The sequence below is a fragment of the Myxocyprinus asiaticus genome, chromosome 12, assembly GCF_019703515.2.
Source record: "Myxocyprinus asiaticus isolate MX2 ecotype Aquarium Trade chromosome 12, UBuf_Myxa_2, whole genome shotgun sequence".
NCBI lineage: Eukaryota > Metazoa > Chordata > Actinopteri > Cypriniformes > Catostomidae > Myxocyprinus > Myxocyprinus asiaticus.
The window spans coordinates 32,012,280-32,037,901 of record NC_059355.1 but is presented as its reverse complement, the minus strand read 5'-3'; the positions used below and the strand labels follow the sequence as shown (position 1 = coordinate 32,037,901).

The window sequence follows — 25,622 nt, the reverse complement described above, 5'->3', positions numbered from 1 at the left end:
CATTGGAGGTATGTGTTGCCACACAGTCATGTGTGTACAGGGAATACAGTAGTGGGCTGAGAACACAGCCCTGTGGGGCTCCAGTGTTGAGGGTTAGTGATGAGGAGATGTTGCTGCCTATTCTAACCACCTGGCATCTGCTTGACAGGAAGTCCAGGATCCAGCTGCATAGCGAGCTGTTTAAGCCCAGAGCCCGGAGTTTCTCATCTAGCTTGGAGGGCACTATGGTGTTGAATGCTGAGCTGTAGTCTACAAACAGCATTCTCACATAAGTGTTCTTTTTTTCCAGGTGGGAGAGAGCAGTGTGTATTGTAGATGCAATGGCATCATCAGTGGAGTGGTTGTTACGGTAAGCAAACTGCAATGGGTCAAGAGAGAGAGGCAGCACAGAGCAGATGTAATCTCTGATTAGTCTCTCAAAGCATTTGCTGATGATGGGGGTCAGAGCAACAGGACGTCAGTCATTTAAGCAAGTTATTTTTGATTGCTTTGGAACAGGCACAATGGTGGATGTTTTAAAGCATGTGGTGACTACAGACAAAGAGAGGGAAAGGTTGAAAATGTCTGTAAAAACACCAGCCAGCTGGTTCACGCACGCTCTGATGACGTGGCCCGGAATGCCGTCTGGGCCCGCGGCTTTGCGGATATTCACCCGACGGAAGGATCGGGTTACATCAGCAACAGAGACTGAGAGTGAACTAACCTCTGTAGCTTCGGCCGCGAGAGCTCTCTCTGCGAGGGCGGTGTTATTTCCCTCAAAACGAGCATAAAAAGTAATTAGCTCATCCGGGAGAGAGGCAGCGGTGTTCATGGCGGAATTTTTATTCCCTTTAAAGTCTGTGATGATGTTAATTCCCTGCCACATGCTTCTAGAGTTGGTGATGTTAAACTGTCCTTCAGTCTTTCTCCTGTACTGGCGTTTTGCTGTTCTGAGGGCACAACTGGCATGTTTATGCTCCTCCGCGTTCCCGGAATTAAAAGCGGAGGTCCGCACATTAAGTGCCGCAAGAACATCGTTATTTATCAATGGTTTCTGGTTCGGATAGATCCGTATTGTTCTGGTCGGAACCACGTCCTCCACGCACTTTTTGATGAAACACATTACGCTATCAGCGTAAAGCTCAATGTCATCATCAGAGGCGGACCGTAACATCTCCCAGTCCGTGTGATGAAAACAGTCTTGTAGCGTAGAGTCTGATTGGTCTGACCAGCACTGGATCGTTCTGAGGGTGGGTGCTTCCTGTTTCAGTTTCTGCCTGTAAGCGGGCAGAAGCAGAATGGAAGAGTGGTCTGATTTGCCAAATGGTGGGCGGGGGAGGGATTTGTAGCCATCGGAAGGGAGAGTAGCAATGGTCCAAAACCTGGTCCCCTCGTGTGTTGAAACTAATGTGCTGGTGGTATTTTGGTGCGACTGATTTTAAACTGGCTTTATTAAAGTCCCCGGTCACAATGAATGTGGCCTCAGGGTGCGCGGTTTCCTGCTCACTTATACTCCCATACAGATCCTTGAGTGCCCGGTCTGTGTCGGCTTGTGGGGGAATGTACACAGCTGTGATAATGACCGCTGTGAATTCCCTTGGTAGCCAGAATGGTCGACACAGAAGCATGAGAAATTCCAGATCAGGAGAGCAGAAAGACTTGATAGAATGTTCGTTCCTCTGATCACACCAGGATTTGTTGATCATAAAACATACACCACCACCTCTGCTTTTACCTGAGAGGTCTTTCGCTCGGTGCACGGAGAACCCCGCGGGTTCATTGGCTGAGTCTGGAATCTCCGCAGACATCCAAGTTTCCGTAAGGCAGATAATGCAGCAGTCCCTTGTCTCTCATTGGAAAGAGATCCGTGCTTTCAGCTCACAGAGCTTGTAATCCAGAGACTGAACATTTACCAGTAGAATAGTGGGTAGCGGGGGTCGATTTGCACGGTGTCTTACTCTGATGAGAATGCTGGCTCTGTTTCCCCTTTTCCTTTTGCGTTTCCGCGTCTGGACTGCCCAGACAAAGGGCTCCGCTTGCGTGTTTGTAAACAGCGGGTCGGCATTGAGGAATTTGAAGTCTGGTTTACGGTGTGAAATTGCTGAACCAATGTCCAAAAGTGTTTGTCTGTCGTAGACAATAAGGCAGACAACATCCAAGACAAAAAACATAAGAATTGTGAACAAAACAAACAAAACACTACTATGTTGTGTCGGAGCTCGCAACATCTTGAGTCCCAGTAACCACTTTTACCAAGATATTTTGTTGTTAATTTACAGTAACCTCAAAATTAACCATGGTTACTATATTAACAATATATTACTGTAGTAACACCATGGTTAATTGCATTGAAACTATGAATTCGCCAACATCTTCTTTACATCCCACGTTACCGCAGTGACACCTATTGTCTAGTTTGTCGTATATTCCTGTGGTTTCACCAGACTATTGGGGTGCAAATAGCTGCACTGTGTGGCAGATACTATTTATAATGGGGTGAAAATAATCACTCCATATAAGTAATTACATTAATTGAGCTAATAAAAGCCAGGCAAACTGTTGCTTTCATTTTTTAAACCTCTACAACCCCTTATTTGTTTATTTTGTATTTAATTTTTTTACATTAACATTTTATTGCTTACCTGAATCTTCAAACTCTTTGTAGATTAAACCCCAAGATTCAGAGATTCGCAGAAGGCTTTCTTCCATTGCCTGAATATCCGTGTAGGGGCAGTTGCACTCTGGGAATTTTGAGTCACACTTGCACCAGCATTCATTGTCTCTGCAGACAAAAGTTCCCTCTCCATTGCAGGCAATGTAACTGAGAGCTACTTGGACAAAGGTGTCTCTGATATAATCTGGCAAAATAACCTGCAACCCTTGAATTGAAGAGAAAAGAAAGGGTGTTATGAAAATACTATCTTGTAAAGGGATTTGCTGAAGTCATCAAGTGCACATATGCATTATGGAGACAAGTGGGCAAAAGATAGTTGATCAGTTATTAGTTGCAACGGTGCCTGTAAGTATCATATTCTTTAATCAACAATGAACTGCATGTGACAGGTAGTATATAACGTATAACATTTCTATGCTGTTTTTTTTTAATGAACAGGAAGTTTTAAGGTTAAATTTGTAAGAATGTAGACAGTACGGGCTCTATTTTCGTGAGTGTGCAAAGAGCAGCGCTACCATGTGCTATGTCTTATCCAATTTTCGTGACAGCACTAATTCTAAATGCAATTTTCGTGCCAGCACAAAGTGCAGGTGGGTGTGGATGAGAGTGTTTGAACTAACTGTGGGTGTACGGGCGCAAACTGTGGGTGTACAGGGTGTAAATGAAATGCACAAGGCGCAATTTGCTATTTTCCCGAGAAATAAGTCATTGCGCTAAGAAATTTCAAAAGCAGGTCTGTTTTCAGCGCAAAGTCCAAACTCAGTTCCTTAATTTGAAGTCTGGAGATTCCACCATCAGGTGATAATAAAGTTCATGTCCAAACTCTGAAAATAAAGTGGAACATCATATAGTGGAGTTGTAGATGTCTTATGAAACAAAAACAAGATTTGTGTTAAACTATCAATACGTCATGGTTTATTTATTATTTATTATAATTATTATGTTTATAATTACAATAGTGCTGTCAGCATTAACGCGTTAATGCATGCGATTAATTTAAAATGGATAACGCGTCAATTCTTTTCTTAATCGTGATTGTTAGAGGGTGGAACCCTTGCGATGTGTCAAGCGGGGACATTACACTTGTATACATGCTACAAACAAACACACAACAGTGAGTCCGTGCCAGAGAAAAGACTTCTTATAAAAACAAATGCCGATGGGACTTGTGACAAAAGTTCTTTGCATCTTTTGTAAGTCAGCAGTCAATTCTTACATGCCTGCTGCGCAGCTTGTTCTCCTGTGGAGGGTCTGTTGAAGCTCTGCTCAAATTTAACATAATTTCAACTTTGTACCCATTTCTGCCAAGCTTCAGAAGCATCAATTAATGATTACTAGACAATTCAGATTAATTATATTTCCATCGGTAATGCCAGCACTAAAAGCAGAACAAGACTTTTCATAAGGATTTCAACGCGGTGCTTGCTGCCCTGAAAAAAATCATGTGCATTCTTTAACCAAAGTGAAAAGACAGCCTGATGACGATAAATATTGTGGAGGATGAGGGATTAAGAGATTGAATGCGCATTGCACTGAATGGTAGTTCTATCAATCAGTTAACATCCCACTTAGACTATGGTAAATGGTACTATTTTAGTGAATTTCTGTCTTTGTACTGTGGAGTTCAGAAAATGTTAATAAAGCATTATTATTGTTACATATTGTTTTGTTCTATTGTGTTGTTCTTTCCAAAGAAGGAAATAAATGCATTTTGACAAGAAATAAGTACAGTATATAAAGAGTCAAATTTCAGCACTTTTAAAATCTGAGATTAATCGTGATGAACTATGAAAAATTATGAGATTAATAGCGATTAAAACATTTTATCTACTGACAGCTCTAATTTACAATTGTATTAATGATCTTAATTTGTTTTGGTATTTTTTCACCTGTTGTCATGTTGTCATTTTAAGTCTCAGCAAAAGGTGCTGGTGAAAGAAGTTGGAGAGGATAAAATGTTTGGATTTGGTATGATTTTTTAGACCATTTTATTATTTTGATTATATTTTATTTTTGTTTAAAGTGTAATTTTAATTTAGAAATATTTTTGTTTACTTTTGCAATAATAATGACATTCAAATGAATGTTATTGTTCAAAATCAAAATTGACCGGTAGAAGTGGTGCGTGCTGACACAATTAATGCTGATAATTGATACTAGCCATGATGTGTGTCAATAGATGAAAATGATTAATAATACTTACATTCCCTATAATTTAACAGAGCATACCTCCAAATCCTGACAAGAATAAAATGTTATAAGCATATATAAGGAGCATGTCCATTTTTCTATTATTCTAATTCATTGCATACAATCCATTTATATTTCCAACTTCTTATGAATATGCTGTTTTTGTTTATATTGCTGGTGCTTGAGGGAATGGACTATATAATAGGACACAGAGGCTGCAATAACTGGAGAAGAACCTTTAAATTAAATTGAATTTGACCCAGTCCATTAGCATGTTGCACATATGATTTTGCCAAACCCACTTGTGTCTAGACTTAGTGCATGCTTGTATGAAAATACCAAAACTTCATGGCCATGCCCATTGACTTTACGCTTATGACTTATGGCATAGCGCTAGTACTCTTAAAATAGGGCCCTACCTGTTTTTTTGTTTTTTTTGTTTTTTGTTTTTGTTTTTTTAAAAATATGTCATGTACTCTCAATTAATACAGAATAAGGTCATTAAATCGGCATGCAAAATAATTATGAAAGAATGACCAAAATGCTGTTCAAAAATAGTTTTAGAAGGAATGTAGCATGCCACACTGTATTAAATGTTAACTTCTTTAAAGTTTTTACCCTGGCACATTTGTGTTTCACTTTGAGGCAATGTCTAACAACATAAATTAATGTTCATCATAGTCCCAAAACATGGCCTGGGAGGTCTGAAGAACATTGTTACCTTGCAAGTGGACTTTGTTCTCTGGACTCTGAACCAACACAGAACTGACAGAATCAAGGTTGTCATAGTTACTGCAACCAAGTGGGCCAGTCCGTGTTTCAGTTACCTGGGAAAAAAATAAATAAAAAATACAGACCAGAGAATTATTAACTTCATCATAATATTTGCATGTTAGCCTACTATACATGGAATACAGTAAATAAATACATTTTTTACGATATATATGAAATTTATATTATTTTCCACTTTAATATAACATGCATGGTAAAGCTAGAAGAAAAAAAAAACTGTTTCCCCCTTTTTTGTAATTCAGTTTTTTTATTGATTCAATGAAAAACCACAACAGAGAAAAACACAACATACACAGCGAATCAACATTTAACTTTGAATCCCCACAAATATCCCTCCCCAAACACCAACCCAACCCTAACCCTCAACGAATACCCCTGTGGTCACATAAAACAGTACACACACACAAACAAATAAATAAGAATAAAATAAATATATAATAAACATACATAATTAAACTAAACTTCTCTCTCCCTATCCATTCCCCGAAAGTCCCTGAAAACTGCCAAATACCTACCCCACTTTCTGATAAACAAGTCTCCAAACCCCAGCCTTCTACCTGCCACCTCCTCAAAAGCTGCCACCCTCCCCATCTCCGCACACCACTCCGGAAATTATGGTGCTCCATCCGACTTCCAACCCCTTAAAATAATTTGTCTGCCAATCATAAAACTAGTCAGAACCCAATTTTTTATATATTTGTCCCCCAAATGTATGAACGCCCCATAGCCCAAAATACAAAGTCAGGGGCAAAGTAAAATTTGAGTGCCCAAAACGTCACACAAATAACTCTGAACCTTCAACCAACAATCTTGGATCTTAACACCCCTCCAAAAGACATAGGTTGTGTCTCCATCTTCTGACTGGCATAGCCAGCAGGTGGGTATGTCTTTAAGACCAAACCTATATAATCTAGAGGTGGTCCAATAAAATCTATGTAAAATCTTGAATTGCATAAGGCGAACCCTTGCATCTCTAGATGCAGACTTGACATTTTTTAGAATCCTTTCTCCCATAATCTCTTGATATAAGTTAAAGCTCCGTCCCCCAAACTCTGAATTAGCAGGGAGTAATACACTGATGCCTCAAGACCTTTTCCAAAAGCAGTAATCACCTCTCCCAGAGTATCTGCCGCTTTAGGGGGGTGTGTGCTACTCCCAAAAAAAATACAGAGCAGGTGGCACAGCTGTAAATACCTCTAAAACTGAGATCTGGGAATCTGGGATGAACCAAATTCTCAAAAGATCTCAACACTCCACTCTCATACAGGTCACCAACTGTAGTAACCCCCCTCACAATCCACTCTGACCAGCAGAAAGGGGACTTATCAAAACATAATTTAGGGTTCAGCCATATGCTTGAGGCAACATTGAAATAAATGTCTAAATTAAACACTCTGGACACTTTTGTCCATACCGAGTGCAAATGCGAGATAACGGGGTGTAACTTAACTTCTCCGATTAGTTTGATAGAACTTATTTTGCAATGTGAAAATAGGGGCAAGAACTTCCTGTTCAATATAAAACCAGGTAAGGGCTCTTTCAGGTGGAAGTGGCCAATGGGCCAAATGTCTGAGACCGAATGCATAATAATAAAACAAAATCTTAGGTAGGCCTAGCCCACCTAAGTACCCAAAATCTTAAAAAGATAATCCCATTCTACCATATCAAATGCCTTTTCGGTGTCAATTGAGAAGGCCGCAACTGGAGTCTGATCATTCGCCACTGACCACAAAATACTGATGAAACAACTAATGTTATCAGAAGAGCTGCGGCCCCAAATAAACCCCACCTGATCTATATGTATAAGAGATGTCATAACTTTACTTAATCGGTTAGCCAGAATTTTTGACAATATTTTTACGTCTAGCTGGATCAGGGAAATTGGATGGTAACTCTTAAACTAGCTTGGATCTTTGTCTTTTTTTAAGAACCAGACTGATCCAGGATTGTGTCATGGTTGGCGAAAGCTTTCCATTCTTTAATGATTCCGTATAAACTTCTAACAAAAATGGAGCCAATTCTGTAGCATAAGATCTAAAAAATTCAGCAGCAAAACCATCTGACCCCGGAGACTTACCTGTAGGCAAGGCCTTAATTACCTTGCCAAGCTCTTCCAAAGTTATCTCAGAATCAAGATAATTTTTTTGCTCAGTCATCAATTTAGGGAGTTCTAATGGTTCCACAATGTTCCTAATATCTTCATCAGTAAATGAAGACGTGGAACTACAAAGATTAAGATAAAATTCTTTAAAAGCATTATTAATATCAATGGCCGAGGTAAATATTTCCCCACCATCAGATTTCACTGAGGGAATGGTAGAAAAAGACTCTCTCTGCTTTATGTACACTACCGCTCAAAAGTTTTGAAACACTTCACTGAAATGTTTCTCATGATCTTAAAAATCTTTTGATCTGAAGGCGTATGCTTCAATGTTTGAAATTCGTTTTGTAGACAAAAAAAATAAAATTGTGCCACCATATTAATTTATTTAATTATAAAACTAAAATGTAATAAAAAATTTAAAAAAATGTTTTTTAAATTGATGACTTGGACCAAATAATAAAGAAAAGCAGCCAATAAGTGCCCGACATAGATGGGAACTCCTTCAATACTGTTTAAAAATCATCCCAGGGTGATACTTCAAGAAGTTGGTTGAGAAAATGCCAAGAGTATGTTTCTGCAAAATCTAGGCAAAGGGTGACTACTTTGAAGATGCTAAATATAACACAGTTTTGATTTATTTTGGATTTTGTTTAATCACAACATAATTCCAGTAGTTCCATTTATGTTATTCCATAGTTTTGATGACTTTACTATTATTCTAAATGTGAAAAAAAAAAAAAAAAAAAAAAAATATATATATATATATATATATATATATATATATATATATATATATATATATATATAAAATAAAGAATAAGTAAGTGTTTCAAAACTTTTGACCGGTAGTGTATCTAGCCAAAAGCTTCCCTGCTTTATCCCCGGACTCAAAGAATGACTGTCTTGCCCTGAATGGCCAAAACTCCACCTTCCGTGACAAAATAGTATTATATCTGTATTTCAATCGGGTCAATTCTCTGAGGCCATCAGACGACATTCGGCGCTTCAGCCTCAGCCTCGGCACTTTTAATATTCCCTTCCATCTCCACAAGTTCTCTTGCTTTGGATTTTTTAGTAAATGATGCATACTGTATGATCCGGCCCCTAAGAAACACCTTAAGTGCCTCCCAAGCCATGCTCACAGAGGATACTGAGGATCATTTGGTCTCCATATAAACATTAATTTCAGCCTTTAACATTTGTTGAAAATCAGGATTTTGCAAAAGGGATACATTAAAGCAGTAACTATATGATTTCTTTTTCTTCATATGTGTTAACACCTCTAAATTCAGCAGGGCATGATCTGAGACTAAAATGTTTCCAACTGAGCAATCAACAACAGATTAAATGAGGGACTTAGATATATATATATATATATATAAAAATCTATTCTAGAATAAATCTTATGGACTGATGAAAAAATGTATAGTCCCTACCAGATGGGTTCAAGAGTCTTCAAATATCTGTAAGGCCAAGATTTTTAAACATCCTGTGAAGCGTCAATGTTACTCTAGGAGGCTTGCACACTTTTGCTTCACTATGATCAAGGACTGAGTCCATCAAAAGATTATAGTCTCCTCCCAATATTATATCATGAGGAGTGCCAGCGGCTTGCAACATCCCTTCAAGATCTATAAAAAAGCCCAGGTCATCAAGGTTAGGTGCGTGGATATTAGCCAAAATCAATTTTCTGCTAAAACAATAATGACTCTTCCTAATTTATCATTAATCTATTTGAGACATTTGAATTGTAGATGTTTACTTATCAATGTAATGACTCCCCTGCTTTTACTTGAGCCAGCATTAAAGAAAACATGTCCACCCCATATCTTCCCAAATTTTTCAGCTTCCTGCGGGGAAAGATGTGTTTCTTGAAGAAACACTATATCATATTTCTTACGTTTAAGAAAAGAAATAACCTTCCTTCTTTTTATGTGGTGCCCCAACCCATTCGCATTCCATGTGGAGAGAGATAATCCACTTATATTAACATTTGACATTTTGACATATTAGAAAAAAATAGATTGCGGCTACAGCCAAACGCTGAACCAGTACAAAAAAAAGACAGTCAAATGAATGTTCAGTAAGCTGTCCCATTCGACCGAAAAATGAGTGCAACAAAAGACCCAATCACTCCAGTGTCCTGCAAGAGATGTTCCACAAAACAAACTCCAGGCCACAGGAAGCATAAGCACCAAAAACATGCAGATTTATCCACAAGCTGCCCCGAAGAAATTATATTACACAAAACAAACTCCAGCCAATAGGCAGAACCAGCACAAAAAGAAAAAAAGAAGGCACCTAGCTTCCTCTTGGCAGTCGAGTGTATGTTCTGTAAGTTAGGCCCACTAAACAACAACATGAAAATCACCAAAGGGCTTACTCACTCCAATGTTTTTATGAAGGACAGAGCTTGCTGTGGGCATGTAAATTCTCTATGGCCATCCTTAACATCTATTCTCAGCTTGGCCGGAAACATCAGAGCAAATGCAAACTTCAGTTGATATAAGAGTTTCTTGTATTCCTGGAATTGATCATGTTTCTCTCTTGTCGAATTCACAAAGTCTGGGAACAAGAAAATGTTGTGGTTCCTCCAAGAAAGATTTTCTTTACTCCTCACCTCGTGTAACACAAGATCTTTATCGGATGATCTCAGAAATGTGCCCAGAATTGATCGGGGCCTGTCTCCCTCAGCGGATCTGCGAGCCGGAACTCTGTGAGCTCGCTCAATTTCCAGTTTATGGCCTGTTATGTTGAGCAGATTCTGGAAGAGCTCATCTAGAAATTTCACCATATCTCTGCCTTCTTCATGCTCAGGAATTCCAACAATTCAGATGTTTTTCACTGATTATGATTCTCCAAATCCTTCAGTTTTTCCCAAACGTGCTGCAAGTCTGTCTTGGTCGCTAGCGGATTAGCAGCTAATTCCCTCTCTGATGTCTCCAGATAATTGATCAGTTTTTCGACGTCCGACAATCTTGTAACCAACTCAGAGAATTTCGCCTCCATGGAAGTGATCGATCGATGTATTACAGCCGAATCCTCCAAGTCTGCGATGACTTTTGTCAGCATTACAGACATGCTGGACAACTGACGTTGAATTTCTCCCGCCGCACCGTCCAAACCGAGTCCCTGGTCTGCGGGCCTGTCTTGGGTATTAGCTTGAGCATGTAAGTGTCTTTTAATATTTCTAGAGCCCGAGGATTTTGAATTCTTTGACATATTGTCTTCATAAAACAGTTAAGAATCAGGGTGTATTGAATATCAATGGTTTATGACATAAAAAGAATGAAAAACTAGCAAAGTGCGCAGAGCTTGCCGCTCACATGTCCGAACCTCGCATGGCATCACGTGACCTTTTTTAATGTACATTGTTTTATTGTATATTTCTATAATTGTACTGTTTGTTATTTTACCCTGGAATTAATAATAATAATTTAAAAAATCCTGCAAACTTGTCAACACTGCTGTTATGGATGTTTAAATAAAACTGTTGAGGGAGTGACAGTAAATTTGGCATCTTTCTCTCTTCTGACTGCTGTATTTTGTTTGTTTTGTAAAGTCATGGAAATGTAATGGTGAATTTTTATTTTTGCTGTTGGACCAAAAAGGAATGCTGCAATTACATTTGCAAGGTCTTCATTTTACCTTTACATGTAAATGCATGTGCCATACCATGCGATAGTTTACTTATGCATTACCAACAGGGAAATGTGAATAGAGTCCATTCCAGCCTTTTCTCTCTTAACAAAGGATAACAAGTCTGGCTATGAACATGCATAATGGATTTCCTGTACTTGGTGAGTGAGTCACTTGTCCCAGAAATGGTAATAATATGCAAGCAGTTTTCCTCTCATAAGTAATCAACCACTATTTTTATTATTGTATTGAAACACTGAAGAGATTATTTAGATATTTATTTAGAGATTATTTCACACCCACAATGAAAACAGTACTCTGTTTCCTTCTACATTAGCTAACCTTAGCAGAGACTTCTGCACTTAATGATGGCCGGAATCTTTGTAGCAATACTGACTCATCTAAACTGACCTTTACTGCAAGCTACCCCCAATGTTATCAGCATTTGCAATACGAGATCACTTTTGAATATTTTCCTCCTCTTTTCTACTCATCCTTCTTTCCTCATGACATGGAGAAGCACGCATAATTGATTCACACTTTTCGCTTTTATGGTGCCAGTGAACCTTCATCAGTTCCATGATCTCTTTCAACTCAGCCTGTCAGATGATATCTCTTCCAGGCTGACAGTTAGATAAGGTAAGACAGGGTTGTCTTCTGCCACTCCATCACAAACCCACTGAGGAGTCCAACATTAGTAACATGGAACTCTGCAGCATGCACATTTGCAGTACGTGTCTTCACTTATATGGTGAGATTTTTGACATCATCTTGACATTTAAAGGAATAGTTCACCCAAACAATAATAATTTTCAGCCTTATGCTGCCTCAAAATTGGTATGACGTCGAACACAAACAGAAATCTTGTGTTAATATGAACAATGCAAGTCAACATCCATAAAAGGGCATAACGACAGCATAAAGGTAATCCATATGACTTGGGTGGTTTAATCCTTGTCTTCTGAAGCAATACGATCGGTTTTGCGTGAGAAACAGACCAAAATGTAACTCCTTATTCACTGTAAATCTTGACAGATGTCTCATTGGCATGTTAATGAGAGACGCTCGATTACACTTCCTTCAATTACAGAGGAAGGGTAATCGTGTAAAAAAGAAAGACATTTTGGGTGAACTACTCAAATCAAATCAAATCAAATCAAATCACTTTATTGTCACACAGCCATATACACAAGTGCAATGGTGTGTGAAATTCTTGGGTGCAGTTCCAATCAACATAGCAGTCGTGACAGTGATGAGACAGTACCAATTTACAATAACATCAAATTAACACAACACAATTTAAACATCTGATATACACATAATTACACTCAATATACATATAATAACATACACTGTACAGTATACAATACGCACTATATAGATACACATTATTCAATAAAAATAAAAAATAAAATATATAAAAAAGTATATATAGTATATATAGAATGTACAGTATTGTACTGTATTGACATTCAGCTGTCGGTTGATAGTCAGTTATTAAGAGAGAATATAATATAATAATAATATAATTTATGACAGTCCGGTGTGAGATATAAGAGTAAGGGTAATAAAGTGCAGTGCTGATGTATTTGATCGTGGGAGATCAAGAGTTCAGAAGTCTGATTGCTTGGGGGAAGAAGCTATCATGAAGTCGGCTGGTGCGGGTCCTGATGATGCGATACCGCCTACCTGATGGTAGCAGTGAGAACAGCCCATGGCTCAGGTGGCTGGAGTCTCTGATGATCCTCCGAGCTTTTTTCACACACCGCCTTGTATATATTTCCTGGAGGGAGGGAAGCTCACCTCCGATGATGTGTCTGGTATTTCGCACCACCCTTTGCAGTGCTTTGCGGTTGTGGGTGGTGCTATTTCCGTACCAGGCGGAGATGCAGCCAGTCAGGATGCTCTCTACAGTGCAGGTGTAGAACCGTGTGAGGATGTGGCGGTTCATTCCAAACTTCCTCAGCCGTCTCAGGAAGAAGAGGCGCTGATGAGCCTTCTTCACAACGACTTCAGTGTGGATGGACCATGTGAGTTCCTCAGTGATGTGGACACCCAGGAACTTGAAGCTGCTGACTCTCTCCACTGGTGCTCCATTGATGGTGATGGGACTGTGTTCTCTGTCTTTTCTCCTGAAGTCCACCACAAGCTCCTTTGTCTTACTGACGTTGAGGGAGAGGTTGTGCTCCTGACACCAGTGTGTCAGAGTGTGCACCTCCTCTCTGTAGGCTGTTTCATCATTGTCAGTGATCAGACCTACCACCGTTGTGTCATCAGCAAACTTAATGATGGCATTGGAGGTATGTGTTGCCACACAGTCATGTGTGTACAAGGAATACAATAGTGGGCTGAGAACACAGCCCTGCAGGGCTCCAGTGTTGAGGGTCAGTGATGAGGAGATGTTGCTGCCTATTCTAACCACCTGGCGTCTGCTTGACAGGAAGTCCAGGATCCAGCTGCACAGCGAGCTGTTTAAGCCCAGAGCCCGGAGTTTCTCATCTAGCTTGGAGGGCACTATGGTGTTGAATGCTGAGTTGAAGTCTACAAACAGCATTCTCACATAAGTGTTCTTTTTTTCCAGGCGGGAGAGAGCAGTGTGTATTGTAGATGCAATGGCATCATCAGTGGAGCGGTTGTTGCGGTAAGCAAACTGCAATGGGTCCAGTGATGGAGGCAGCACAGAGCAGATATAGTCTCTGATTAGTCTCTCAAAGCATTTGTTGATGATGGGGGTCAGAGCAACAGTTTCCTTTAAAGTACACAGGGTTACCGTATATGCAATGCCTTGAACATATGGACAAATCTTGGATTTCAATAAAACACCAAGCTTAGCTCAGCAGTAATTTATTTTATAATGGCCATAGCTGATACAATCAGTTGATTTATCTATTTGATTTATGATTTAATACACCATATGATGTGTCATTTGTTAAGGGGCAACTCAATGATGAACAAGTGGCACGTGATATTAGATTCCATTACAATAAACAGCTGTTGTTCAAGGCAAAATCTTTGCATGTCACCACATACCTTGTAATGGCAGATTATAGGACACCTGGACCTATGTAATTCTCTGCTGTTCTGACTAAATGTGAGACATCAACAGTCTGTTGTTGACTCTCAAACTGCATCGTTAGCAGCTATTTTTGGAGGAGTCATATTTCCTGATTTTAGCCTTAAATCAACATGCTTTGAGGGGATATTAGCCACTAAGTTTAGTGACAAGTGGTAACCTTTATTATTTGTTTCTCTAAATTTACTGACAGACAAATACATTCACAGTTAGGTGTAGTCCCCTTTGTTATTTCTTATTTCCCAACATATTTCCATATTTACCAAGGATGCTTTTGCCATCCTGGAGAAGAATGTTGCTTCTAAATTAGTGTTCACACTAATAGTGAATAAACTGCTTTAAATTAAATGAAATTGCTGGAGGTAGTCAAGCAAAGTTGTTGCTTCACGTCACTGCATGTTGGCATGAAGGTGAGCTCTGCTCATTGTTGCATTGCCAACTGTTGCTGTTGCTCAAGAAAATAAATAACCTGGGGTTGCTTTCTTGCTGAAAATCGCTGTCAGTGTAAATACCCCTTAAAAGAAAACAACAGATAATTCTTTGCCAAGGCAAACTACCAAAGAATTAAGGTTGTCTGCCTGCTGTTCCAATTCTGACACAGTCTTTATTTCAGAAGGCAGTGTGGCTGTGCAATCAGTGGTGGATACTGGGTTGGTTTAGAGCTGATCTGGTTGGAAGAAATTGTCAAATCATGAGCAAAATGATCACTGCTGATTGCGTAATGGCTAGAGTTTTCATGCATTAGACAAACAACCTGAACAGACCAGTAAAGGTGGGACAAAGCCTGACTTTGTAAAGAGATTCACTCCTGTTTGCTTCCTCTCGAAGCCCCATCACCCCAACACACTAATAGGCTTTTCCTATGAAAAGATATTGCTAAATTTCCCCTTGTTGGTGCCCAGTGGGGGGAGCTAGACACCTCATTCTGTACACCATCCCCATTTAATCAGGAATTCACATGGTGGAATGTGCGGTTAATCTGTCACGTGAAATGTAGGCATGGGTCAACGCCCTGTGGAAGTTATGCCTGTGCCGGAGGCCCCAGCTGCTTCTGTGCTGTTGGAGCTGCACTGTCCTGACTTGCAGGGCGCTTCCTTCACTCAGAGCACTCTTTTCTGATTCACACCAGACAAACACAGCATTGACACCTGAGATCTGACGTCCCAACAGTAATAAAAATGTCTAAGAACGGCAGCAGTTGTGGGCCCAGGGAAAGCACTGTTGTATATAATGGGATAGGGAGGGATCATGAAAGTCTGGTCTAGAATATGCGTCAAACTGAGCATTGCTATGTGTAAATGTCTGCTTCAGGGATTTGTACAGCTTTGTGTGACCAGTTTAATGGGCAGTTTTAATGGCTGTCAACAAAAATATAAGAGCATCTGCAACTAGTACATTATCTGGATCCTTAATTGTGACAAATGTGAAACACAAAGATTTATTTGGTTATTGAAATTAGTTTGTGTTGACCCGTGAGCACTAAAAATACATTTTAAGAATGAAAGGCATGAACAAATCACAAAATGTGATATCAAAAAGTTATAAAGCATAAAAATAGGCTAATTATCAAACAGATTTCTGCTTCTGTGTACACTTCCAGTCATGTAAGTTTGCTCGCTTATTTCATTTAGAAATACAATGGTCTAATTATTAAGACATCAGTGACCATCTATACAGCTATCCAATGGTAAAACACAGTAACTACATACTGTATGTAGTCAAAATCTCTTAGACTATGATCTGTCCTGTCTGTTCAGAGTAACTACAAAAGCTACAATAAGACCAAAACAACTTTGAAGTAATTTTTCCTTAGTTTTCGGTATTGGTGGGGCAGTGTATATGTTTATATTACATTCAAAACTGATGCATTGATGCCATATTATAACAAAATAATTAGGGCTATCAATCGATTAAATTTGTTTATCAAATTATTTCCATGATATGCTGATTAATTAATCCAGTGATTCACAACTGATGCTTTCTTGTGTTCCGTCTGTACATAGGCATCAAACGGATGCTTTTGGTGGGTATCACTGTAGTTGTGTCGCATTTCACTGGTTTCCAGTGTCTCTAGCCATAAACACTGCATTTTTAGTACGCTATATCAAGTTAAATGCAGTTTGAAATGTAGTATTGAGACCCCTGCACTCTGCTCAATCCAGTTGCCTTTGATCAGCTGTCTACTGGTTGCCTGTACAGCTGCACATTGCCTGTACAACTGGAGCTGCACTTACTGCCCCCTCCTGACTAAGACTCACAAAACCATGGAGGCGGCACTTCAAGCTTGAATTGCTCTGTTTGTAGGTTTAACTGTTAAGTTTTTTACAGTGTTATTATTATTTTTTTACATATTATGTCTCACTGAATTAATGAGTTAAATCAGCAGCCATAAAAATTATATTTCGCAAATATAAATGAGAGCATAAGGTACTGTGATAAAAGTTTTGTTTTTGTTGTTGTTACTTTCCCAAACTGAGCTTCAATAATAACTTAATATTTGAAATACCCAGCATTTATGGGATAACCATAAATCTTATTCTTAAACAACTTATACCACCAGAACTAGTACACAGAAAGCAGCTTTCTTCCACTGGAGTACCTGTCACAAAGTGGCAAATGGGTATCTCTTGATACCCACTCATAACACATGACACGTTTCGTAACAAGATCATGGTGACAGGAAAAAAAAAAAAAAAACAACTTGGATATTATGATGAGCAGTTGAGAAGCTGTGGGCTCTGACTTGACTAATGATATACCTTGATGGACGTGGAGGAAATCTGGATGTGGTGCAGTTTGCGCAGAGTGCTCTCTCTGTCAGTGAAATAGGAGGCAGCCAGCTGGTGGAGGGCCTCCAGAGTCACAGCCGTGCTATTACTGGTGTAGTCGTTCGCCTCTGCTTTCTTACTCAACTTCCTCTTGTCCACAAATATAGTCAGAGCCTCCTCTCCTACAAGACAAAAAAGAGACAATATTAATTACTGTAGAAATGTTATGAGAATTGTGAAGATGTGTTCCCTCATTTAGACTAATACAGATTCATCAACATTAGAACAAGGATAAGAACAAATTTATGTGCACATGCACCTGTTGTGAATATGGCAAAAAGTTTGAAACTTTTCTGTGCACTTAAGTACACAATTTGTGCTCAAATATTGGTGAATGAGACCCAATATTCTCATTAAAACATTGATTCTGTTCACCTGCATTGCACAATGTGATAATTACTTTCACAATCTTGTTTTTACCATGTTTCTTTTCCATACACTCTTGCTCAGTGACTGGTGTCTGAATTTGATGGCACCTCTGTCATTCAAACTATGCATTATCAAATTATTTAGATTCATGTCCATATGTTCTGTCCCTCACTCTGGCAATCATTTTGTATTCCAAGCAGATCTCTGTCGCAAAGCCAGGACTTGCATCTCCATATTCATGCTCTCACCTTACACAATATTGGTTGTTTTCCAGAGCAATGAAGGCCACATCAGTGTTCTGCAATTACTTTTGCATTATGTGAAGCAACTTGCACAGCCTGTTGTAGGACTGAGAACTGAGCAAAGTAATAGATGCATGTGTAAACCAATTCCGGACATGATTCTGGCCTTTGTTAGCAAATAATCCAGTTTTTGTTAAACTTAGGCATCTGTCTAAGCCTACCTCCAGCCACACAGATGAGGTAATACATTATATAGCAGGAGGAGGCAAAACATGTCACAAGTTGTTTTCCTTGGCTTGATAGAGCACAAATTGAGGTGTAAATATGCGTGAGATTTATCTTTTTTTTATGAGTGTTCCTTTTGCAAACTAACAGTTGCTTTTCAGGCTTGCTCTCACTGGGTATAGTGGGATGAATTCACTAAATAGTTGAGTCACTTTTGTGCACAATATCTCAGCACAAAAACCTGAGACTTACTCAGAAACCATAATCCAGTTTAATCAGACACTTAATGCACTGAAATAACTTATTGCTATTTTCCTGGCATAATTAACGTGTGCTGTAACTGAATTTTATTTAAAAAAAGAGAGATGTTTGTTTACATTGTGTACATTGATCACAGCCACAGTAATTTAATAAATAATGATCAAATCATGGAGGAGAGCCTAACCAAGCATATATCCAGAAGTTTAGTCTAGTCAAGTGCACTTTTGGCATTTTTAAGAACCGATTCAGGTGCCTAGATTACAGTGGTTGAGCGATGTGGTGCAGTCCCACTAAAGTATAGCAGATCACTGCAGTATGCAGCATCCTTCACAACCTAACACTTTGAACCAACCCACAATGCACATTGCATTTTTGGTTTTCATTAACTGATTTGCATAATTTAGTGAATCAGGTGCTTAAACAACACAGACAGCATGTGCAAATAAACAACACTATCAGCTGGCACAATTCAATCTTAGTAACTTCCCCGTTATGATTATGATTTTTTCCTACCACATATTAGTATGTTTTGTGCAAACCACCATGAGAATGTGTTAAAAAGTATATATTTGTACCTCCTAGTGTAGCTGACAGTAGAAAATGGGTCCCATATTTCTTGATCAGGTTGTCTGTAATTAGCTGGGCAGTGGGCCTGCGTCCCAGGAGTTGAATGTTCCGTATAAACTCTGGGGTGAGAAGCAAGGGGGAGTTCAGGAAATCCCGTCGCTCCACAGCCAAGTTATTCACTTTCCATCGGCCAAATTCCCTGCATGAGGAAAACAGAGACAGTAAACATGCTTGTCTCTAATGATCTGTTTTCATTAATACCTCCCTACGGCTATGGAGAAGGAGGCCTCCAGGGCAATCCCCACTCCTGCCAAGCTGCCTCTCTAGCCTCAGGTTCTGAGAGCATGTTTCATTTGGGGGGTGAATACTATGGTAGGGTGCTGTCTCTGAATGTGCAGCTGACAGGTGCTATGCTCATTAAACATTTCATGACAAAAATTCTGCCCCAAAGGAAAGACTCATAGAAGCCTGCATATGGTGACAACCAATACCTTTCATAAAAGTGGGGAGGAGAGAAAAAAATTAAATGAAAAAATACCATTGCAAAGCTCTGAAATCCTTCTAGGCAAAAGACAAATAATGCCCCAGGCTCTGGTGACTCATACATTTTTTTTTTTTTTTTTTTGCCTCTCCTACTATAGGTTCCCTATCTGTCACTCACTCGACGTTCTGTCAATGTAGTGACACTAGGGGTCACTCTTGGGATCCCCGAACACCTCTACTTTTTGAAAAAAGGCCAATGGGAATTGGCGAGTGGAATTTGCATGCCACTCTCCCGGACATACGGGTATAAAAGGAGCTGGTATTCAACCACTCATTCAGATTTTCTCTTCGGAGCCGAGCGGTTGCATTCAATGCACTGAATTCAATTCAAACTCAGTTTTCTTTACCGTTCACCTAAATCTGCTGGATTTACGGTGCATTTCAGTGGCTTCTCCCCCTAGAAGAGTATATTTTCTTTCTAAAAGAGTGGCACACACGGAAACGTCTTTTTAAAGATGCCTTTCCATTTGTGTGTTATTCCTGGTTGCGGTCATTATCTCTCCACTTCTGACAGCCACGATCGCTGTCTTACGTGTCTGGGCGCTGCCCACGCGGAGACATCGTTCGTGGATGGGTCTTGTCCTCATTGCGAGAACATGACCATGGCAACGTTGCGGTCGTGGCTTGCATTCATAAGAAAGCAAGCCACCCCAGCGGCTCCCCGCCTCGGTCCTTCTACCTACGGGTATGAGGCCGTGCTGGTTAGCACTGGGGGTGATTTGGGGACCTCAATGGGAGCACCTCCGCCAAGTAAACCCCCACAGACCTCCCATTCCCCAGCATGCTCGCTTGCCCGGTCTGCTCTCGGATGAGACCGCTGGCTCGTCTCACACCGAGTTCAACCTCTTATTCGGAGCACGGGAAGATGATGAGTTATCGAGCGCAGCATAGGAGAGCGGGCTTGTCCACTCTGACGCGGACACCTCGGCTGGGCTCCCTCCTTCAGGTGTGGTCGCCCAGTCTCAGGCCGACGTGGAGATGATGGACGTGCTTTCCCGGGAAGCCACAAGCGTCGGGCTAGAGTGGAACCCTCCACTCTCCCCTGAACCCTCGCAGCTCGATGATTGGTTCCTGGGCCCTGAGCGCCGCTCATGGCCGCGCCCCGCCCCGGTCTCTTTCTTTCCCGGAAGTGCATGAGGAGCTGACAAGATTGCGGGGGGCACCTTTTACTGCCCGATCCCGATCTTTCAGCTCCCCCACTCTCACTACCCTCGATGGTGGGGAGGCCAAGAGGTATTCTGTGATCCCCCAGGTGGATAAGGTGCTCACGGTGCACATGTGCCTGTAGGTTTACGTCGTCCCTGACAGCTAGGGCCTATGGTGCCACTGGACAAGCCGCCTCCATCCTGCACGCCATGGCTCTCCTGCAAGTTCACCAAACCAAGGCACTAAAAGAGCTGCATGAGGGTAGTTCTGACCCAGGATTGATGCAGGAACTGCGCTCGGCGACCGACCTCGCTCTCCGGGCGACGAAGGTCACGGCGCGGTCTCTCGGGCAGGCAATGTCCACCCTGGTGGTCCAGGAGCGCCACCTTTGGCTCAACCTGATCGAGATGAGAGAGGCCGACAAGGCACAGTTCTTTGATGCCCCCATCTCCCAAGTTGACCTATTCGGCGACACCGTCGAGGACTTTGCCCAGCAGTTCTCGGCAGTGAAGCAGCAGACGGAGGCCATTCAACACATCCTGCCCCAGCGCGGCTCAAGACCCCGCACCCCTCCTGCAGCAACAGCACTGGCTTCGCCGCAGCCCGCCCCCACAGCCTGGCCCCAGCATGGAGCCCACCGCAGGAAGCAGACGCCACCTGTTCCCTCATGTGATCTTGTCATGTGATTCCCCTGTTCATGTGTCTTGTTTTCATTGGTTCATTGTTTGATTACTTTGTTATTAGTCTTGTCTTTTCATTGGTTTAAGTTCATTTAGTCTTGATATCTTGTTTATAGTTTAGTCTTGTCCTTTTATTTAAGCCCTCATGTTTGCCATTGTCTAGTGTCAGGTATTGTGTATGTAACTTTGTTGTATCTTGAAGTCAAGTCAAGCCAAGTCAAGATTTAGTCAAGTCATGTTTTGTTTATGTCAAGTCTATAGTCAAGTCAAGTCATGTCATGTCATGTCAAGTCTAGTCTAGTCTGGTCGTTCATGTTTATGTTTTGTTTTGTTCATGTTAGTAGTCAGGGTTTTTGGATCTCACGTTTGGAAATAAACTGCATTTGGGTTCATCACTTCACCATCGTCTCTTCGTCTGCCTGTTTCCAGCATTGTTACACTAAGACAACGGAGTCATATTTTTTACAAGCCATTATGAGAAAATTAGGAAAATGCCTAGTAATGGACAGAAAGAAAGGACACTGGCACACAAGGTTAAACAAGCAGTTAATTTAAAATCAATCAGGCATGGCTACCATGCCTATGCAGAGTCTCTGCATTTTGTCTATTATGTGACCTACAAAAAGTTAGTAAATGAGTTCTTTCATAGTTTTGTTTAAGCTGATTTATAAATTTCAAACTGCTCAAGAAAAATCAAACAAAAAAACATAAAAGCCTTTAATTTGTAGCTGCGCATATTGTGGTGATACATTTATGCAAACGCATACAGCATATCAGCTGAGCACTGGGTAGCCTTTTAAAATAGACATAAATTGTTGCGTGAAAAAAATTGTAATGCGGGCTAATAAACTAGAACTGGGCATCAAGATATTTGATGCAAACATAGCCAAGTAGACCAATGGATCTTCCTTAGAGTGAAATACTAAAAGCATTTGTACCATTAAATGCAAAAATGTGTAGCTGATGAAGCCATTAAAAGGGTTGTTTTTAATTAGCCCCGACAGAAACTGTTTTGTTTCTTGAGAGATAGGTCAGGACTAATGCTCTTTGCTTTGTCTCACCAGCGGCAATCTAAAATGCATATAAAAATAACAAATTTAATTCACACAGTTTCAGGCAATTAGGTATTCAAGCCTTTCTGGCTCTCTGTCATTGTCTTTATCTCTATATATCTCTTTCCTCACCCATTTTCTTATTTTTTAAACTCTGCCTTCTGCAATTATGCATAAACTAAAATAGACACATGCCTCTACAATGGCATTGGCCTATTCTCATGCACATGCACACACAAAGCATCTCAAAACCCCGTTCAATAACTGTGCGCTTCGCTTAAGAGCTTATCTTCAGTCAGCTGAGAAATAGTGAGCAACCTCATGCACAGGTGATGGATGGAGTTGGGGTAGCCTTCTGAAAGGGGATCTATCACATTAAATCAGGAGTAATGACAGAGGCCTCCCGACCCAGATGTTTGATTGATTCATTGCACCAAAAGCCCTTAATTCCATCTGCTGTTTTGCAATTCATAACTGTTAAAAGTGATAGAGCTATATGAAATTATGTCACAAAAAAATAAAAAAATAAAAAAATAAATAAAAAGTATGGCCAAAGCTGTTGTTGGATTTAAGTCAGAATATAATTTTCAGTAATTTCATAAACTATGCCCTCAGCTGCTGTAAACATGGTGAAGACATTTGGCATGTGCTATTCCAGCAATTGGGTTGAGAACTGCTAGCTTGAATTTAGAGAATCTCAATTTCACATGTCACCATGATAAGCCATCTCTTCAACTGGACAGACAGTTCTTTGGAAGCTGTGATGAGCCAGCCTTCAGAAGTTCAAAGGTGCCCCACAACAGGAAGGTAAAGAGAAAATCCTCCAAGTTATTCTCCTTTCCGCGTCACCGCTGAGCACGATAAGCTTGGATTGTCTTATTTTAAACCCTGGTAAGGCTTTGAGTCTGTAACCCTAACAGAGAGTGAGAACAGTTTAATGACTTCTCCTAGAAGCTCTCTATGGGGCTTCAGTTGTGATATATGAAATTCTCATTATGGCCGTAGTTATCATCATTCCTCACAACAGCACAGAAACTAACTTCAGAGTCGGCTTTCTGTGCATTTTGATCAACTTTATTTTGTACAATAACTTATTATTTCTCAGCTATTGTTCTAGAACAAAAAGTACACTAGGATTATGGCATAAGCCTTTGTCTCTATCTTTAAGAGAAGTAGCTGATTCAAATGTAATACATAAGGAAGAGGCCAAAAAGGAGAAAACTTTAAATAAGGGCAGGTGTCATCATAAAAGAAATACCATTTTATGATATGACCTTTTACTAGCAATTTCCAAATGATTTTCCCACTTACATTTAAAAGATTGTGCCAGAGAATTGCAATAGTCCATGTGCACATCAGTGTCTCTGGAAACTGTCCCATGGCAGTGGTTCGTTAAGCAGGAGCCTATATTTGACCCTGTCTTTTAATGTTATGGCATGGCATTTTCCCAATATTCTGGGCCAATGTTCTACATAGTGAAATATTCCAAATAAAAAAGGAGCTATTTCCAACAAAGAACTCATTAAAATTGTTTCAAATTCAATCAAGAAGAACGTGCAAAATTGAAGGAGGGCGAGACGGTGCACTTTCATTACCCAGTCTACAGTGTTACACACCGCTGTAAGTAGAAGAATCGCTTCTGGTAATTCATCTTCTACCTGTCATCAAGGATTATCTGAATTTAGCAATGCAACAAAGCTGTGCTTGTAGGAGAGCTACAAAAAGCTGTTCCTGAAAATAATAGTGCCACTTTCAATCTCTCTGGGTCTGTTGCATGTTAACACTGTTTGTTATCAGCAAGAAAATACATTGAAAAAGTATGAGATTGAGTAAAAAGCTCCCAGCTGCTTTGAACATGAATTGTGCAATATATTAAAGGGAATCTACTTTAGCATTAAGAGAATGCAATCTGATCTAAGGATGCCACAAACACAATATAATACTTTTTATAGAGAGTGACAGTTCTGCCATATTTATCAAATTTTCCATTTTGATATCTGTACACACATCTCACACTTATCAAAACATTCTGACAATTAAAAGAACAAGCAACTGATATCTCAAATGTCACAATTAATTATTTGTAGCTTGTGAATGTCTTAAAGGGTTAATTCACCAAAACATGAAAATTCGGTCATCATTAACTCACCCTAATGTCATCCCAAACTCGTATGACTTTCTTTTATGGAACATAAAAGGGGCAATTTTGAAGAATATACTGGTTGCTCTTTTTAATGTAGTTATAATGAATAGGAACTAGAGCTTTAAAGCTTCTAAAAGAATGCAACATTTTGAAGTTTGAAAGCTCTAGTTTTCATTCATTGTAATTACATGAAAAAGAGTGACCAAAACATTTTTCAAAATGTTTTATTTTGCTTCACAGAGGGAAGAAAGTAATATGGGTTTGGAAAGACGTGAGGGTGAGTAAATGATATTATTTTGGGTGGCATAGGTCTTTAATATCTCTTGATCTACTCATTAGTTATTGTTTTAAGACACATTAAAGATCTCTAAAAACACTATGTGAAATGTTTAATATCACACACAGAATGTCATGGGCCTTCAGTGAGGTACCCTGACTCATTTGTGACTGAAACAATGTCCTAGTGGCAGTACCTCTCAAGTAATCTTCTTCACCATAAAAGAGATTAACCAGTCTCTCCATTTAATACGAAATTACTAAATTATTATTATTTTAACTCTGGAATTTACTGTATGTGAAAGCAGCACATTTTCAATTAGTATTTTGATATAATAGTCTTATTTAATCAAGGAGAGGTTGTAATCTTCTTCTAACACAGCCTTGCTGTTGACAGTATCCTCTCAAGGGAACAGGTGATAATGCCGAGTAATAAGAATTAAGAACCCACTAATCAGTTGGCCACATGATAAGACTATTAATCTTGCAGAGGGTGCAATGAGCCTATGATGCACCACGTTTAGCCAACAGACCAAAAAAAAAAAAAGGTCAATGTTTTGATGAAGGGCCAATCAGAGCAGCTACGATGTAGCTCCCACAAATTAGATGTCACCTGTGGCTTCTGAGGACAGATGCATATTCGATAACTGTCCCTGCAATGAAGGAAATGATGTATGCCAAATCGCCACCAATTTAAGAGCTGCAGTGAAGAAGGGCAGTTTAACAAATATCTTATATGTTACTTTGACCAAGTTCACTTCAACTAATCTAAGGCTATTAGAATATTTGTCTTCTGATTATTCATGTATTGACAAAATATGCAGGTCCATACAAGTATG

The 25,622-nt window shown here is 39.8% G+C and overlaps 1 protein-coding gene across 2 annotated transcripts in view; it reads right to left on the bottom strand.

The window, feature by feature from the left end:
• LOC127449135 (BMP/retinoic acid-inducible neural-specific protein 3-like) overlaps positions 1–25,622 on the bottom strand; it is a 45,928-nt gene that overhangs the window by 5,474 nt on the left and 14,832 nt on the right. For both annotated transcript variants that reach the window (XM_051712341.1, XM_051712342.1), the window contains 4 exons: positions 18,952–19,142; positions 17,211–17,401; positions 5,565–5,670; positions 2,622–2,858 (listed from right to left, as the gene is read on the bottom strand). In XM_051712341.1, coding sequence (XP_051568301.1) covers positions 2,622–2,858; positions 5,565–5,670; positions 17,211–17,401; positions 18,952–19,142 — 725 coding nt within the window. The remainder of the gene's footprint in view (positions 1–2,621; positions 2,859–5,564; positions 5,671–17,210; positions 17,402–18,951; positions 19,143–25,622) is intronic.